The sequence below is a fragment of the Quercus lobata genome, chromosome 3 (assembly GCF_001633185.2).
Source record: "Quercus lobata isolate SW786 chromosome 3, ValleyOak3.0 Primary Assembly, whole genome shotgun sequence".
NCBI classification, from domain to species: Eukaryota; Viridiplantae; Streptophyta; class Magnoliopsida; order Fagales; family Fagaceae; genus Quercus; species Quercus lobata.
In genome coordinates, this window is record NC_044906.1 from 49,670,676 (window position 1) to 49,689,679 (window position 19,004).

At 34.9% G+C, this 19,004-nt stretch overlaps 1 protein-coding gene across 2 annotated transcripts; it reads left to right on the forward strand.

The window, feature by feature from the left end:
• The first annotated feature begins 11,506 nt into the window (after nucleotides 1–11,506).
• Nucleotides 11,507–17,534, forward strand: LOC115982060 (auxin response factor 2-like). 2 transcript variants are annotated; one of them, XM_031104550.1, is made up of 15 exons: nucleotides 11,507–11,901; nucleotides 12,008–12,120; nucleotides 12,243–12,338; nucleotides 12,468–12,524; nucleotides 12,655–12,810; nucleotides 13,042–13,126; nucleotides 13,311–13,401; nucleotides 13,592–13,756; nucleotides 14,643–14,762; nucleotides 14,894–14,969; nucleotides 15,041–15,209; nucleotides 15,335–15,484; nucleotides 15,582–16,195; nucleotides 16,308–16,498; nucleotides 16,671–17,534. In XM_031104550.1, exons 1-15 carry the CDS (start codon nucleotides 11,874–11,876, stop codon nucleotides 16,744–16,746), a joined length of 2,187 nt encoding a protein of 728 aa, XP_030960410.1. In that variant the 5' UTR covers nucleotides 11,507–11,873; the 3' UTR covers nucleotides 16,747–17,534. The 2 variants fall into 2 exon arrangements, with proteins under 2 accessions (XP_030960410.1, XP_030960411.1); XM_031104551.1 differs by having other exon boundaries at nucleotides 15,356–15,484.
• The last annotated feature ends 1,470 nt before the right edge of the window (nucleotides 17,535–19,004 follow it).

Genomic DNA, 19,004 nt, shown 5'->3' on the forward strand with positions numbered 1-19,004 from the left:
CTAGAAGAAGATCACCTTATTCATTTAACTTAATCAACAATATAGTGTTCCTCTCAAAAGAAGAAGCCTTGGTCATTATGCTTGCATGAGAAGTATTCAAATTCATTTTTTTTTTTACAATTTTTTTTAGAATTATAGATAAAATTTTGTTTTGATTAATATATAATAAAAGTGATATCATAAAGTGAGGATGTTTTAATCAAAATATAAAATCTGAATAAATTTGTGAAAATTATTGAGAAACATAGAGTTTGCTTGACATTGCTACAATGATAGTTATTGGGTCTTGTTAGGGAGTGTCTCAAGGGCACAAGTTAAAAATTAATAAATGTTTAATTATGAGTTATAATACATATTGTTCAAAGAAGAAATACACTTATTAATGATTCATTGGTTTACGATCACAAATTCATTTTGTTGTGTACACTTTTTTTTTTTGGATATATGTGCACAAGTATAAGTGTGATAGTCACTCCATAAATATGAGTTCAAGTCTTCAAGAAAGAGTTTTACACACATATACACTTAGATTATGCTAGAGTAAAATTTCTATCTTGTATTAAAAAAATTATTATTTTATAAAAATATTATTTAATAAAACATTAAATGTACTTTAACCATTGCACTTTAAGACATTTATTAACAAAATCCCTTTTGTTTTATTTAATTGATCAGAACTTAAGTAAATTTTAAATTAAATGATGTACATTGGATTTCACAATTAAATTCAACTGTGGTTGTATGGACTAATACAATACAATGCTGCAATACTATCTTAACACATCACATTTAAAGAAAAACAAAACTTAGGTACAGTATCTTAGGTGCTGTTCCTTAAGTTCCACTCTTAAGATTCAACCATGTGACTACTTAATTAAAAAATACACTTCATTTATATGAGAAAAAATCCACATAGCAAAATCTTAAAAGATAAACCTAAAGAATAGTACCGAAGTACTGTACTTAAGTCGTGCTCTTTAAAGAAATGCATCTAAATTTTGTCCTATTTAATTTATCTACAACTTTTCAAAATTTAATTATTCTAAATACAATTACTATATTTTTATCTGTTTTAATTTTTAAACAAAATAAAGTTAATAAACTAACTGTACCGTTCACATGGGCGATATACTCAATAAGCAAGGATTAGAGCTAAAGTAGATTATTATAGTTATTAAACTAATTCTCCACAAAAAAAGAAAAAAAAAAAGAGATTTAAGTAATTAATTCTGGAATAAACTAACTTATTTATTTTAAGCCTCTATACTTGTTTAAAGTCACAATTAACAAAGCTAGCAGTATAAATTATGGAAGCAGGTAAACGCATACAAGAGACTCAGAGAGGACCAGACCAGACCGTCGTGCGTGTTTTGAGCCGTCTCATTGTGTGTCCTTTGTCTGTAGTCTGTACCCACCAACCAGCACACGAAGGATTCGTCACCTAATTCCATGACACCTGTCCTTTTACTATCATAAAAGTAGACACAAAACAATATTTTCATAACAATTTACAATTTCATAATAAACATAAGTTGAAATTATACTAGGGGTTCCTCAAGTTTGCCGTATGAGTGTAATTAGTCTCTCAAGTTTTAAATGAGTGCTATTGGATTTTTAAATTTCAAAAATAAGCACTATTAGTCTTTTTATTAATTGTCGTTAGTATAAATGTCCAGTGGCTAACAGAAAAATGATGTGACATTTTTTAAGGTAATATGGTAATTTTCATTAAAAATATTATAAAACACACCTAACATGTCAAAAACACATGAACTCAATTACCTAACCTGTTTCTTAACTAGTATTATGTCGTCCTCCCTCCACATAACCACTGATACCCCACTGCTCATCCTCTCCTCTCCGGCCAACCCTCTCAGCTATTGCTCTTTTCCTCTCTTCATGCTACAAGTGAAAGATTGTTTTATATTGTTATCTGTATTCTCCTTTACTAAACACGTGACGCCATTATTAGGAAAAAAACCACAACCAAGATTGCATTCTCAAATTGTGTTCAAATGCATTTTACACCGTCTACTTGACTAGATGATTAGAGCATCCACAACAGATGTGGTATCTGTGCTAAATGCTATAATATGGCATACCAAACATAAAAAACAGAGCTTTATCAGATGTGTTAAATGTGTCAAACTTTTGTAACATTGAATAGTAACGTTGCAATTTGCCACGGTACGGACAAATATGGCATTTGCGTTTATTTTTTTTTATTCGACTTTTCTCTCTCGTCTCACATCTTTAATTGATTTTTTCTCTCTCCTTACAATCTGTCTCTCTCTCCCAACCGGTGTTCTTTCCTCTTCAATTCAGATTCCCAACTCCTTCCTCAACTTTAAATGTCTTTCTCTCTTTGCACCTCAAATCAAACCCAAAAATCTTCTTTCTTCTCTCTTTGCGCCTCAAATCAAACTTCAGTTCCCAATTCAAAACAAAACCCAGAAATGGAATCATCATAAACCAAACAGATCTTCATCTTGTCAGAGAAAGAACAAAGGAATTGGCGATGGAGGCGAGGTAGAGCTTGGTGCCAGGGACGGCGAAGCCATGAAGATCGGCGTGTGAGCAGTAAGCGAGGTTCGTGAGGGTGAGGTCCGCCGCCGGAGTGTTCGTCACAATCATGCTTGTCAATGACGGTGAAACCCGGTTTTTATTCAGTTCGGGCTTGTGGAGTTGGGGTTTAGATCGGATCGGATCGAATGGAATAGAATGGGTTTGGTTGCAATCTGTTCAATCTGTGGGTTTTTTTTTTTTTTTTTTTTTTTGCTGCAATTTGGGTTGATCTGATATTGCCATATTGGTGAGTAATAGTGGTGGTTGGTTTACAGTAGAGGTGTTGTTGCGGCAGTGGATATTGGTGGCTGGTGGTTGTGCCGTTGATGTTGTTACTGCTATTGATGATAATGGGGAGGAAATAATATATTATTTAATGTGTAGTAAATATTATTTTAATGTATAGAATTGAATGATAAAACATCTGATAAATGAGATGTTGTAAAATGATGTGGTAAAATAATAAAGTAGGCTTTTGGTGTGCCAAAATGACATTTTTTATACCACATCTGTTGTGGATGCTCTTAAACAAACAATCTCACTGATTATAATAGAAATGAAAAAGATATAAACATATCTACAAAACCATGGTGGGCTTCCAGATAACCCAACAATCCGACATTTATATTGAAGTTGACTTGTTGCTTGCTGGGTTTGGCACTTGCACTCTTTGAACCTTTCCATTGGCCCTTTGGACAATATTTCTCCTAAAAATTAAAAGAGAATAAGAAATCAAAGAGAGCAAAAACAAATCTAGGTAGATCCAGCAATTAAGAGGGAGGTTGAGCAGTGGGTATCAGTGGCCGAAGAGGGGAGGATGAGAGGGTTGGCTAGAGAGGAGACGATGAGCAGGGAGGAAAAGAGCAATAACTGAGAGGGTTGGCCGAAGAGGGAAGGATGAGCGATGGAGTATCAATGGCTATGCAGAGGGTTAACAACCCTTGATTTGGGTAATACCAGTTAGGAAATGGGTCCGCAGGTTCATGAGCTTCTAACATGTTAAGTGTGTTACATATAATTTTTATAAAAAATTACCACATCACTTAAAAAGATGCCACATCACTATTTTGTTAGCCACATAGACATTTATACTAACGGTAGTTAACAAAAGAACTAATAGTGTTTATCTTTGAAACTTGAGGGACTAATATCACTTACTTGAAACTTGATGGACTAATTGCATTCACAAGGTAAACTTGAGGGACCAACAGTTTAGTTTCGCCTAAACATAAAGTCAAGTTGTTATTGATTCGTGTTTTTTTTATTGATATCACTTTTTTATCTATCATTAGTGAATTACCACTTTATTATAAAATGGGAAATGCTAACAAGCACCATACAGTGCTTGTTAAGGTTTCCCTATTGTGGGTCCTACTTAATAAAAAAAAATTAGATAAATGAAAGAAAAAGACATAAAAGTAGCATCATAGTTTATTTTAATAATTTTTTCTCTTTATAAAGCTAGCCCCACAACTTATAAAGCTGAAAAAATTACATAAAACTGCAAAAAAAGACAAAGAACTACAAAAAAAAAAGTAAAAAAAAGTTGTTGTTAATGGGCACTGTAAAGTGCCCATTAACACAACCCTTATAAAATTATGGTAACAAAGTTATCACTTTAGTTTTATTCCAATCGTACTATCACAATTTGTCAAAGTTATAACTTTAGTTTCATTGCAATCGTACTATCACAATTTGTCGAAGTAAAGAGAAAACAATCATTTTCACATTCACATGTATTGGTATTAGAGTCGAGACAAATTTTTTCTTATTTTATAATTTCATGGTTGGTGTGACCGTGATTTTTAAGCTACAAGTGACCATGTTGCGATAAGAATTATGTTGTACTTTCTTTTTTGTTAAAGAATATAGTTTGGCTTTAATTATATTTGAAATTTGTTGAGGGCCATTTGTGAGAGCCCAGCCAGACAGGAAGAAAGCCCAATAATAAGGGCAACAAGGAATTGACAAAATAGATAGGAAAAAACCATTAGGCCCAAGCGGCAGGAATAATGGATCACAGGCCTAACAAATAAACAAATGGGTCTTGAAGAAGCAAATGGGTTCAAAGAAGCTCGGAAAGAAAGAAATAGCATCTCATGGGCAGTGTATGAGAAAGAAAAGCGAGAAAGGACCGCCACAGGCCTAAGGCAATGCAAACTAAGAGAGTAAGGGGTTTATGGCAGGCCCATGAACTCCAAAGATGAGAATAAGGTTATTGGGCCAAGGAAACCCAATGAAGTTAGTAAAAAGCCCATGGGAGTGTGGAATTAGCAAATGGGCCGAGGAAGCCCAAAGAAAGCAAACGGGCCATGGATGCCCAAAGGGACATAGGAGCCCATAAGTAAAAGTAAAACAGTGGCCATGACAGGCCACTGAGAGAAGGAATAAACGGTTGGCCCAAAAGAGGCCCAGTAGGATTAAGTTATTACGGCAAGAATAACAGTACAACGTTATAAGAAATAAAGAAAATCGAGATGTGGGCCAAAGAAATGTAAGACCTATCACCAGACAAAGTCCAACTCTTGAATGGAGCAGGAAACCAAAGAAAAGCCCACATAAAAGGTCAAAAAACACAGACGGAGAGCCTCCAGATCACGGCAAACGCATGAGCAGCAGGCAGACTTTTGGACATATCTGAAAGGAAAGCACGCGCAAGGCCCAAATACCACCAGCCTGTACCCAGCCAATATGAGACGTGGTAGGGTCATGGACCAAAGGTAAGAGGTAAAGGGGGTATGATTTGGTGGTGGGGAGAGAAGGGAAAAGATCTATTTTGCAGCTCCTGCCCAAGCCTTTTTGGGAGGTACGTCTTGCTGGGATGACAGACCACCCAAAAGAGACAAGGTTGAGGGGGAAACCGTTAGGTGCATGCCTTGAGGAAAAGAGAGAGAAAGCATTTATGCCGTGGCAGGTAAGAGTGTTACGGTGGACTGAGGAACGAAACAAATCTGCCTTTATCTGGTAAGGATGAATGTCACACAGACCTGGTGGTCGGTAAGTAGTCTTAGACCAGATAAAGGCGGTTAAGGGGCAAAGTGGTAAAAACTGGCTACGGCAGGCAGTATAAAAGGGCCCTTGCCGTGCCCTAAAAAAAGGATCGAAAAACAGAGCATTCACGGAGTAAAAAGAAAACAAAGTAAAAGAAAAGAAAAAAGATAAGAAAGAAAACAGAGAAGAAAATAGAGGAAATTGAGGAAAAAAGAGAGATAGTATAATGGGCATGCACCAGTAGGTTAGTTTCCCTCTCTCCCCTTTCAAATCTTGCTCTCTTTCAAAACGTAACAATGATCCCTTTTGGGCAATAACCATTTAGGTCCGACTCCCTCAAAGCCATTAATCCTCACGGCAGGATCTTTTCCTGGGAGATTATTTGCATTGAGAGGAGGCGTTCTCCCCTCTTTGGCTTTGCTTCGGCGGACCAAACTTAAAACTTAATTTATGCCCATTCTTGATTAGTTCATATTATTTTCTTTCTCCTTTACTTTCTCTGTGAATGACATTATCACGACTGTAATCATGCTTTATAAATAGGGATTACATAGCCATTTATTTAAATAGTCAGAATACTCTGTTTTGGTTATTATTATTATATCTGCTTGCCGTAACTCATCTGAAACAGTTTTGCTTGCCGTAAGCCTACTCCTAGCAGAGAAGGCATAAGTTTGTGCACAAACCGGCCCAAGTTGAGTTACAATTGGACCGGCCTCAACTCCCTTAAACAGAAACATTCGGGCCCATTACTGCAGGAGGCAGCCCAACCCAACACACAATACGCACAAAAAGCCCCTACAAAATTATTATCATTTTTTTCAATCTACTATATGACAATTGAAGAGATCATTTATCTTTCAAACTTGAGGGACTAATATCACTTACTTGAAACTTGAGGGACTAATTGCATTCACAAGGTAAATTTGAGGGACCAACAATGTAGTTTCGCCTAAACATAAAGTCAAGTTGTTATTAATTCATGTTTTTTTATTGACATCACTTTTTTATCTATCATTAGTGAATTGCCACTTTATTATAAAATGGGAAATGTTAACAAGCACCGTGCGGTGCTTGTTAAGGTTTCCCTACTGTGGGTCCTACTTAATAAAAATATTAGATAAATGAAAGAAAAAGACATAAAAGTAGCATCATAGTTTATTTTAATATTTTTTCTCTTTATGAAGCTGGACCCACAACTTATAATACTGACAAAAATGACATAAAACTGCAAAAAAGACAAAGAACTACAAAAAAAAAGTAAAAAAAAAGTTGTTGTTAATAGGCACAGTAAGGTGCCGTTAACCCAACCCTTATAAAATTACGGTAACAAAGTTACCACATTAGTTTTATTCCAATCATACTATCACACTTTGTCAAAGTTATAACTTTAGTTTTATTCCAATCGTACTATCACAATTGTCGAAGTAAAGAGCAAACAATCATTTTCACATTCACATGTACTAGTATTAGAGTCGAGACAAATTTTTTCTTATTTTATAATTTCATGGTTGGTGTGTGTGTGATTTTTAAGCTACAAGTGACCATGTTGCGATAAGAATTATGTTGTACTTTCTTTTTTGTTAAAGAATACAGTTTGGCTTCAAATAGATTTGAAATTATTATTATTTTTTTCAATCTACCATATGACAATTGAAGAGATCATTTATATATAATTTTAGTCACATAAATTTGTCCCGTTAAATAATATATATGAATAATCTTATAAATCAAACACACGTCTGTTTAGGAACGACTTATCTAGTTTTATATTAAAATTTTTTTACTAAAAATATTGTTGATAAAAAATAAGATTTAAATAAAATAAATAAGTGACTCGTGTGAGACTCACAAAAGAGTAAAAAAAAAAAAAAAAGTTAGTTAGCTTATAAATGGCAATGCATCCCAAACGGTTTTTTATTTTTTATTTTTTTATAATATAAATAGAAAACACAGGAAATGAAGAATGAAGGAGTGAAAAAACAAGACTTACAAAACTGGTCCTTACAAAAAACCTAACGTAAACGCAATTATATTCCAAAAGAAAAACCCAAACTTTGTTCTTTGCCAAATTTGGTCATTTCAACTTTTAAGTTAGCAACGGCGAGCATCAAGGCTTTGTTCCTACACAATGACAAAGCTGCCAACTGTTTTTTGAACTTCTTTTCCACGCAAACTCAAAGCAGAGACTTTGATTGGCTGGTGATCTACCTCTAGGAGAATCCATATAAATCTCATTAGTTACTAAGTCCCAATGTTTTTTGTTTTTTATTTAGGTCTTTACTAGTACTATAAAAAAAAGAACAATGCTTTTCCTCCACAAAAAAAAAAAAAGAAAAAAAAAGAAAAAAAAAAGAACAATGCTGGTTTACACCATTTTCACAATAATTTTTAGGTCGCAAGCAGAGGCGGTTTGATTATCTTATTTTAAATACAAAATTACTATTAATTGACATAAACCACATAGAATTTTTTTTAATAAAAATGTCTATAAGCACAAAAAATTTGACAAAACTTCTCACACCTGTTGATGTGGCAAATTGATAGCAATAAGTAAAACATTGATGTTAGTAGTAGATCAAAATGAGAACTAGCAAAAATTTGTCAACTTAACTATTGCGAAAAATGTTGTGAATTTTTTTTGTATATTGTTGCTTTTAATTTTTTTTTTGAGAAGTGCTACATTCACAATATTTTTCACAACATTTTATTACAAATCCTAAGTAGCAAGTTGTTATTGATGGCAAAAAAATAATTTTAGTGGTGAGTTCAAATTAGAACCAGTAACAACTTAACACCTAGGATGTTAATTATTACCATTACAATGATAGAAATTATCCTATTTGTTAAAATTTGGGGGTCTTTTTCTTACTTGGGCCTTAGGCGACTGCATCAATTGCTTATACCAATGAGTTGGCACTGGTCGCAAGTTGTTACAGTTTGTTTAAAAGGTGATGAGTTCAGGTTAGAACAATAACAACTTGCCACCTCAGATTTGTTATAAAATTATTGTGAAAATGTTATAGAAATCAATTGTTGTTTTTTTTTTTTTTTTTTAATTTCATAAAAAGTTTCTAGAAATATTTTCTAAACTAATATTCTTAGGACATCTATAAACTTTTCCCTAAACAAAATCCTTCTAATTCTGTCTATAGGATGGATCCTCTTCCCAATACGGAAGCAACTTTTTCTCACTCCCAAGGATATTTCATTCCCATAAAAGTCTCTAAAAGTATTTCTTGACAAGTGCTAGGTCCATAACATTTTTGAAATATTTTCATAACAAATAATAAGTGGTAACTTGTCATTGGTTCTAATTTGACCTCACTACTGAAATTATTAGTTTACCCACTAATAACAAACTGTAACAACTTGCCATTTAAAATTTATTGTAAAAATAGTATAAAAAAATATAGTAAATATAGCATTTTTTTATATTTCATAATCAAGTACTGGCATCCGTTAACTTTTTCCTAAATAAAATCCTTCTAATTCTGTCTATAGGACAACTCCTCTTCACAAAACTGAAGCAACTTTTTGCCACTTCCAAAGATATTTCTTTCCTATAAAAAGTTTCTAAGAATTTTTCATGAAAATTGCTACGTTCACAACACTTTCTACGATATTTTCGTAACAAATTCTAACTCGCTTGTTATTTTTTTCCACCAATAATAACATGTAATAACCTGACACTTAAAATTTATTATAAATATGTTGCATATATACCATTTCTCTCATGTTTCATTATCGAGTACTAACATTAGTTAACACTAAATAAAATCCTTCTAATTCTGTCTATAAGGCAAATCCTATTCCTGAAACGGAAGCAACTTTTCCTCATTCCCAAAGACATTTCATTCCCATAAAAGTCTCTAAAAATATTTATTGACAAGTGTTACGTCCACAACATTTTTGAAATATTTTCACATCAAATAATAAGTAGTAATTTGTTAATGGTTTTATTTTGAGCTCACTATCGAAATTATTTGTTTACTCACCAATAACAGACCGTAATTTATTGTAAAAATATTATAAAAAATATTATAAACATAGCATTTCTCATATTTCATAAATAAAATCCTTTTAATCTTGTCTATAGGACAACTCTTTCTCGAGATTAAAGCAACTTTTCGCTGCTCTCAAAGAAATTTCTTTCTTGTAAAAGTTTTTAAAAATATTTCATGAAAAGTGCTACATTCACAATACTTTTTACAATAAATTTTATGTGAAAACTGATTACTAATTTTAATTTAAACTTATTACTAAATTTTTTATTTTTTACGTATAATGTTACGTTATAATATTGCAAATATTATAAAAACTTAGACTGCGTTTGTTTTGGCGTAAAACCATTTCAGGAAATGGTTTTACGCCTCACCATGTGTTTGGTTGTGCATGGAAAATTCATTTTCCGGAAAAACATTTCAGTTGACCGTAAAAATTAATGCTTTGACCTAGAAATTTTTTTACACTTCTATTTTCACTTCAAACCATTTTCGGACTTCAGACGCGCATAGAGAGAGAGAGAGAGAGAGAGAGAGAGAGAGAGAGAGAGAGAGAGTGAGCCAGAAGAAAGAGCACAGGTGGCTGCCCAGCCAAGCTCCGGCCAGCCCAGATCGTGCCACTCCCACCACCGCCCAGATCACACCGCCTCACCACCCAGAAAGAAGAGAGAGTAGAGAGCCTTTTAGCTCATGACCGATCGTGCCACAAGGAAAGTCTAGATCGTCCTGCTGAGATCGCCAAGAAATTGATGGCTTCCTTTCTTCCTCCAAAGCTTCGATCTTTACCTTCTCTTTCGACGAAATTGATGGCTCCAATCACTCCAATTTGAAGAGAATGGATCGTTGGGTTGTGGCCTGTGAGTCGGTGGTGGTGGGGATCGGTGGTGTGGGTCCTTGGGTTGTGGGTCCTTGGGTTGTGGGCTATGGCTAGTTGTGTGGGTTTTTATTGGGTTGTGGTGGGTTTGTTGATAGCCATTATTGATGTGGATGGGTTGTTGAGGTGGATTTGTGGTGGTGTTGGTTGTTTTTTTTTTTTTTTTTTTTTTTTTTTTTTAATCAGAGTTGTTGTGGTGGCAAGTGGTGGTTTGTTGATGTAGGTGGGTTGTTGAGGTGAGTTTGTGGGAGTGATGGTGGTTTTTTCTGATATAAAATTTGTTTGGAAGCTGAGAAAATGTAAAAAATTTGTGAGAAAATAGTATTTTCAGAATGTTACCAAACACTGAAAATTGTTTTCTAATATAATTTTTAAAATATAACCAAACACTAGAAAATATTTTCCTTTCCAGAAAATATTTTCACCTGAAAATATTTTATATCCAGAAAATATTTTACACTGAAACAAACACAGTATTATTACTTATAAAATTAGGAAAATTCTAATGAGTGCCCTTACAGCATTGGTTAAGAATCCATTTTAGAAAAATTTTGATATCACTTTTATAGAAAATGAAAAAAGCTATCAAAACATTAAATTTTTTTTTCTTATTTTTTCATAAAAACTTTAAGAGTACTCATTAGCATGACCCATAAAATTAGTATTCAAATCCTGAACCCATAAAATTATTATAAAAATATTACAAATATTCTGTGTCTCATGTTTTTCATTATCGGGTACTGACATCAGTTAACTTTTGCCTAAATAAAATCCCTCTAATTCTGCCTGTTAATCAGAGGACAGATCCTCTTCCCGAAACTGAAGCAACTTTCCGTCATCCCAACTAACAAACGCCGTCTCATGCTTCCCAACCATACCTCGACAACCTACCCCATAACAAATGACGCCGTTAACACTAAAACCGTTATAACCCATTTTTAGCATCTCCATTTGCCGGGAAACTAGAGGACAAAGCGGTCAGAGAGTGCCATAGTAGAGGGTACAAGTAACCGGTAGTACCGGTTACCAAGTTTTAGACAATAATTCCAATTTCCATTACAGGTTGAAATAATTGCACAAAACACAGAATCTGACGCAGCATTGAGAGTCACACACACAAACACAGTACCACTCTTTCACAGAGAGAGAGAGAGAGAGACCACACCACTGAAACAGTACGAATAGTAATGGCAGCGACTAGCAGTAATATTTCAGAAATGGTTTCTGAAGAGTCAGAGAAAAAGGACGCGGATGATGATGCAACTAAAGCCAAAAGGATCGCAAAAAGTGATTGCTCCTGAATCCACCAGATTCATATTCCTTTTTTTTTCTTCTTCGCTCTGAAACTTTTTATTATTACCTATTAGACTCTTTTTTTTATGGTGACGATCAATATCAATATCAATATCAGTTGCTGTTGAATTTTCTTCGAGAGAAAAATGGCTTCTTCGAGTTTTCCTGTCACCGGTAAAGTTTTTGGTCTAAATTCCAAGGGTTTTGAATTTTGAATCAATTTGCAATCTGAATAATCATTTGAATTTGTAATGTAAAATTTTCGGTGTGTATGATTTAGATTCAGAGGATGCGATATACAAGGAGCTATGGCATGCTTGTGCCGGACCTTTGGTTACTGTTCCTCGTCAAGGAGAACTCGTTTTCTATTTTCCTCAAGGCCATATCGAACAGGTAGCGCGTGCGATTATGCTAGTTTTTATTATATTTTTTCATACAATAAAGTACAAATTTATATATATTTGATTATTAATGGTGGTTTTTTTTTTTTTTGGATTGAATTACAATATGTATAGGTTGAGGCGACGACGAATCAAGTGTCTGAGCAACAATTGCCAGCGTATGATCTTCCTTCTAAAATCCTATGTCGCGTGCTCAATCTTCAATTGAAGGTAAACTTAGCTTGCTTTTAATTTCGTATCACCTTCTTAATTGTTTAGATTTTTTGTTTTTTGTTTTTTGTTTTTATTGGTATTGATGATGTTATTCTTTTGCTGAATTGAATTTGAATTTGATTGAAGGCTGAGGTAGACACTGATGAAGTGTATGCGCAAGTGACTTTGGTTCCTCATCACCAAGTATGAATGCTCTCTCTCTCTCTCTCTCTCTCTTTTGGAGTTAGGATTTATAATTGTGAATGTTTACGGAATTAGTGGAAGTAAATAATGGAGAAATGAATTAATGTCGTTTTGACTGAGTTTTGAGCAGCAAGATGAGAATTTGGTGGAGAAGGAGGTTGTGGCTCCTTCCCCTCCTCGGCCTTGTGTGCATTCCTTTTGTAAGACACTTACGGCATCAGATACGAGCACTCATGGTGGTTTCTCCGTGTTGAGACGCCATGCCGATGAATGCCTGCCTCCGCTGGTTAGTTTAGGCTTTCTTCTTCTTGTGTTTTTATTTCATAAACTGGGAAGCACGGATACAGACACGGTGACATGGATCAATTTTTGAAAAATTATAACATAAAATGACAGATTCAAACACCAATATGACATGGATGTGATATGGGGAAAACAACCCTAAATGAAGTGTTTGTCAAATAATAATAATTATGATAAAAGTACCTGTCTTTTGTTTGGTTGGTCTCTTTTGCAGGACATGTCCAAGCAACCTCCCACTCAGGAGTTAATTACCAAGGATTTGCATGGAAATGAGTGGCGTTTTCGCCATATTTTTCGAGGTGAATTTTAAGTATATCATTAGCCACATTTTGTTGAAACTCGTCCAAGTAATTGTTTGATTCTGCAGTCCAATACTTAATTAATGGCATTGCTAAAGTTTCCATTGTTGTAAACTTCTATAGTTTGTAAAATTTTGAATGCATTGTTCTCATTAAAATGTGAAATACAAATTCTAAATGCCAGGTCAACCAAAGAGGCATCTTCTTCAAAGTGGCTGGAGCCTCTTCGTCAGCTCCAAAAAGCTTGTTGCCGGGGATGCTTTTATCTTCCTCAGGTTTACTATCATCTTCATGTTCAACCAGTTTCTCATGATTGTAAATTCTAGTCAAACTCTTTGTTTTTTTCTTCACTAATGACTACTAATTGTGCCTTGTTGTAACCATGGGGTATGTGGCATGTCAATTAGTTTATTTAATGATTAATCATTCATGTCTTATATGGTTTTTGAATCCTTTTACTGTTAGAGATGAAACTGGGGAACTTCGTGTTGGGGTAAGAAAAGCTATGAGTCCTTCAATCAATGTTCCATCTTCTGTCATATCTAGTCACAGCATGCATATTGCTGTCCTGGCAACAGCATGGCATGCCGTTAAATCGAATACAATGTTCATCGTCTACTACAAACCAAGGTGTGTAATTTTTCCCTACATTCACATAGGAGCAAATTAATTTCTTATACCATTCATTGAAGAGATGTATTGCAATTTAATCCACTAATATTATAATATAAGGCATGTCTCTCTCAAAATCAAGTTTTGTGCTTCTTTAGAAAGATTGCTGGGGCATGTTAGTGCCCTTCCTTCAGTTGCCTCTGCTCTTGTATAACTTTACAAGTGAGCATCAGTCCTGGGAAAGAAAAGGACCGCCTTTCAAGGGAAAAAAAAAAAAAAAAACTCTTTTAAATTGCCAGACCATTGGAAGAAAGGCGGTTCTGTCCATGCTTCAAACAATATATACTTCTATCTAATTATATACTCTTCGTTTATTAGAAGGAAAAATGAGTTGGTAAGGTTTTTGTTAAATTCCAGATTCTCTAGCAAAACTCACATATACATGCACCTTTCATTTTGATTGTTGGGTATATAATTTATTTTTATTTTTTAAATGTTACAGAATGGTGCTACATTCTATCTCTCTCTCTCTCTCTCCCCCAACCCCCACCTTTTGTCCTTTTCCTAAATACCTCAAAAAGAAATAGACCTACCATTTACTTTCTTTTACCATACATTTTACATTTTACTCTTATAATTGGAATTCATGTGTCTAGAGCCTCACCGCCAACGTCAAGCGCTGAAATAGACAATGAAAATATCGTTGGTTGCAATAATTATGTCAGAATTATCCATTTTAAGTAAATTAATGGCCAGTCTGTAATTGGGGAGCATTTTTGTTAAGGGTTTACTGGGAATTCTGATATCCTGATATCATCTAAATTGTACGCATTATCAATGAATACAACATTGTGCCCATGTAAAATGTTGAGCTTTACATGGTTCTTAACTGGCATTCTTGCAGGACTAGCCCTGCTGAGTTTATAGTTCCCTTTGATAAATATATGGAGTCTGTCAAGATCAACTACTCTATAGGGATGAGGTTTAAGATGAGGTTTGAAGGTGAGGCAGCTCCAGAACAAAGGTATTTTTTTTTTTTTTTTCATGAATCCTACTTATGATTTTGTTTTTTCTTGAAATCTTAACAACAAAGAAGGGGCAAATGTTATTAGAAAATTTTGTTGATTTTCTGACCTACTTGTCTTTATGGACTAGGTTCTCAGGCACAGTTATTGGAACTGAGGATGCTAACCCCATTAGGTGGCCTGGGTCAAAATGGAGATGCCTGAAGGTACTTACTTATGGTGCATAAGCCTGTATGAATACATGATCTTTACATACAAAACCTTGTGTTCTTTGCAGGTTCAATGGGATGAAAAACCTTCTGCTGATCGTCCAGAGAGAGTTTCCCCTTGGAAAATAGAACTTGCTTCGACTCCCACTCTAGATACCCATCCTGTGTGCCGACCGAAGAGGTCTCGTGTAAACATGGCACCATCATCTACTGATTCCTTTGTTTCTACAAGGGAAGGTATGAAGCAACTTGCTGACATGCTTCACAACTCTTTATTCTTCTCCTTCTTTCATCCTAATACCGTGCTTGTAGTTTGTTGAGACTTGAGACACCAATATTAAGCCCAATGTTTATATGATCAGATTTGTCTAAAAATAATACAGACCCTTCACCAGATAAAGGGTTATTAAGGACTGTGCAAGGTCAAGCAATCTCAACCATTGGAGGTGTCTTTGCTGAGCATAATGACTCAGACACTGCTCAAAACCCTGCTTTACGGATTCAATCACAAGGTAAGAATCAAACATGATGAATTTTTAGTTAAAGAGTGAGACCAGATCATTGTTTCTAAACCAATGCATGAAATGAAGTAAATGAATCCAATTTCAGGTTCTCATAACTTGCACGAATCATATGGGTTCAACTGGTCGTTTATTGATCAAAATCCTGAAAATGCTGACCAATTGAAGAAGCATGTTTTAGATCAGGATCAAAGATCCAACTTCCCAGGATGTTCACAGTCCATGATGCATCCCTTCAATAACATGTTGAAACGCAGCATGAAGCTTCCTGCAGCAGCAACAGTTGACCAGCATCCAGGAAGCGAGTTGTTTCCTCTTCTGTCAACAACAAATATGGAGGATACTCCTTGTCCATCAATGCTGAAATCACAACCTCTACTTTTCCAAAATGAAATTTTAAAATCTAAAGGAGATGACAATTGTAAACTCTTTGGTATATCCCTTATTAGTAATCATAAGGCAACAGAACCAGCCATGCTACATGCTGATTTTATGCATAGGCCACAAAGGCAAATTGCTTGTTCGTCATACCAGCTGCAAGATTTGGTATCCAACCCACAGTCACAGCAAGCAGAGTGTGCAAAGCCTGCAGAGATAAAAATTAGAGATGATGAATGGGGGAAGCCTTTTCAAGCTTTAGAGCAGCTTTCTAGGAATTTCCACCGCAGGCTTCAGGGCAGTCCCACCAGAACTTGCATCAAGGTTTTCTCTTACCCATTTAAGTTCCATTAATTTGCAATGTTATTCTGAATGATGTTTCTCTTTTTAAACGAATAAATGCAAATTTTCTTTCTGTTAACATCTATAAAAACAGGTTCATAAGCAAGGGGATGCAGTTGGGCGGTCTTTGGAACTTACTAAGTTTGATGGCTACAATGAATTGATAGCAGAGTTGGATCATATTTTTGAATTTAATGGTGAATTAATTGCGCCCAACAAGAAGTGGCTGGTAGTTTTTACTGATAATGACGGTGATTTGATGCTTGTTGGAGATGATCCCTGGCAGTAAGTACTAGAACTTCTGGCTTTTTTTCCCCCATTTGTCCCTCAATCATGAAATTGCTCCACACCTTAATGTATCATTGCTTACATAATTCACTCCATAATTTTGGGAAAATTGGGTTTCTATAATTTTTTTTTAATTTCAATCATGTTTTTGTGAATTTGTATGAAGCAGAGAATTTTGTAGCATGGCCCAAGATATCTCTGTCTACACTCGAGAGGAGGTACAGAAGATGCATCCACGATCCTAGAATCCAAAATTCAATGAAAGCTCATCAGTTACAGACCACAAGATGGGTTCAAAGTAAGTTGATTGATTGACAGTTTTGGGACTGAGTCCTAAAACAGGTTTGGTCCTACCTTTTCATGGCCATCGATAAGCTTAGAGTGCATAACTCTAGTTTTGTTGATAATACCTTATAGAATGTTGTCCTTCCAAATAACTCACCCATTGAAAGTTTGGTTAAGCTCTTAAAGTTAACCAGAATTTTTCTTCCTTCACTATAAAAGAGAAGAGAAGGGGGTGGGGGGAGTTTGCAAAGTTGAGGAGGTTATCTAAATGGAAATTGTTCCAGTTGATTTCGCTGAGTAGAGAAGGTTTTCTAAGTAGGTTGCAAGAGTTGATCCGAGTCGATTTCACGTATTTTCAAAAGTGTGTATTGGGCGTGGGGGGGGGGGGGGGGGGAGCTTTTTCATGCATATTCTTGGACTCAGATTGTTAATGTTGGGATGTACTTGCACTATCAGGCAGCTTTGAAGCCCATATATTTGGCAATCTATGCATGGCAGTATACTATTTAGTCATTGGAGAGAGATATTTTAAATTGGTAAGTTAAGGAAACTTGCCGTATTTGATGTAAAGAAGTTTTCACATTCTGAATCTGCCATGTATTAACTAGGAATTGCTTATACTTTCACGTTCAAGTAATAGTGTAGGCAAGAGGAAGAAAGTAGTTTAGATCTTTGTAATGATCTTTTTGCCGGTCCAACCCTTGTTTTTTCTTCCCTCTGATGATTAATTAATACTTGGATTCTTAAATTCTGTTCTCTCTGCTTTGGTTTTCACAACTACCTTGCATTAAATTAGAGGTTTCTTTTTGGCTTAAGCATATTACCAGCCAATAAAGTATATTATATATACTGTGAACTTCACGAGTACCCAATAATGGATCGTGCTGTTAATATTTGTCTTAAGTTCAGAGAATTGCTGCGATTGGAAAATGGTTTCTGAAAATTAGTTTCAAGGGGCTGCTGTCCTTGAGGACTAGTATAACATAGACCTGTGAAAGCTGACTAGGAAAAAAGTATCTTATGCACTAGTTACATGCATCTATGAGATCTACACAATGTGAGAGACATGTTGCATGTAATTGATACATGAGAATGAGATACCACCTCAACTCTTAGGGAATTTGTTCTGTGTTAAAAATTCTAGGGAAGAAAAAGTACTACAAGCCCAATCTTAGGGCAATAAAATGGATAGACTTGCTTTCTTCTGCAATTGAATTGCTGGATTGTCTAATAGGAGATGATCACCGAGCATTTGGATAGTAATTTTTTAATTAAAAAAAGAAAAAGAAAAGATACAGTGGGATTTGAAACTTATGATGAGGTTTTTTTATTCACAAGAGGTTTTAACTTGAACCTACTTGGATAGTGAATTTATGGACGTAATTCACATATATTTACTTAAATTTTTGTGAAATAAAATTCTTTGGGTGTCAGTCATAATAAGAAATTACAAAACTTCACGAGGGACTTCTAGCAAGAATGTAAGGGCAATCCTATTTGCAAATTCCGCCTCTGTGGGCATTTTTTTTTTGGTAAAATTTCTCCACTCATGCTTCCTTCAAAGTTCATTCGTTCTGTTCTCAACTTTAAAAGGAAACATCACTCTTCAGCCAAATCCTTGACGTCTTCGACGTTATCAATATCAATTAGAGAATAAGTTCAATAAAGATGTGGTGTATAAGTCCATATTTACAACCTCCAATTAGGCAATGCCACATCATATTGTTCAATTAAAAGCACAAGACCTAAAACACACAATCACAATCTCATTTAAATAGTTTGGGCAACTGGTGTTAATTTGATTGGGCATTAGTTTAAAGAGTGTTAATTTAAATAGTTTAGGTCTCGTTTAAAGAGTTGCCTTTGATTGGGCAACTATTGTATCCTCCAACCATTTTGTGTGGCTGAGTTTTGTGAGGTGTTCTCACAATGGAGAGTGTGGATTCCTGTTTTGGATGGTACCCAGGCCAAACGATGACAAAGGATCCTGGGCGTCCAAGAATGGATGCTTGATTGTTGGTTGGTGAAAGTTCAATTAGTGTATAAAACACTATGAATGTTTAGACCCCCAATTTACAAATTACCAATTCAAACTTAATGTCAAACAATTAATGTGTGGAATATGAACATAAACTTAATACAGAATTGATAAACAATCTAGACAAAATAAAATCACATCCACAGCAGAAATTAAATGGAAAAGATTAAGGGAAGAGAG

Coding starts and splice junctions, on each gene's coding strand:
- LOC115982060 (XM_031104550.1), top strand. CDS start 11,874: ATGGCTTCTTCGAGTTTTCCTGTCACCG. Junction 13,127..13,310: donor TTTTCGCCATATTTTTCGAG/GTGAATTTTAAG, acceptor TCTAAATGCCAG/GTCAACCAAAGAGGCATCTT. Junction 15,485..15,581: donor TTTACGGATTCAATCACAAG/GTAAGAATCAAA, acceptor ATCCAATTTCAG/GTTCTCATAACTTGCACGAA.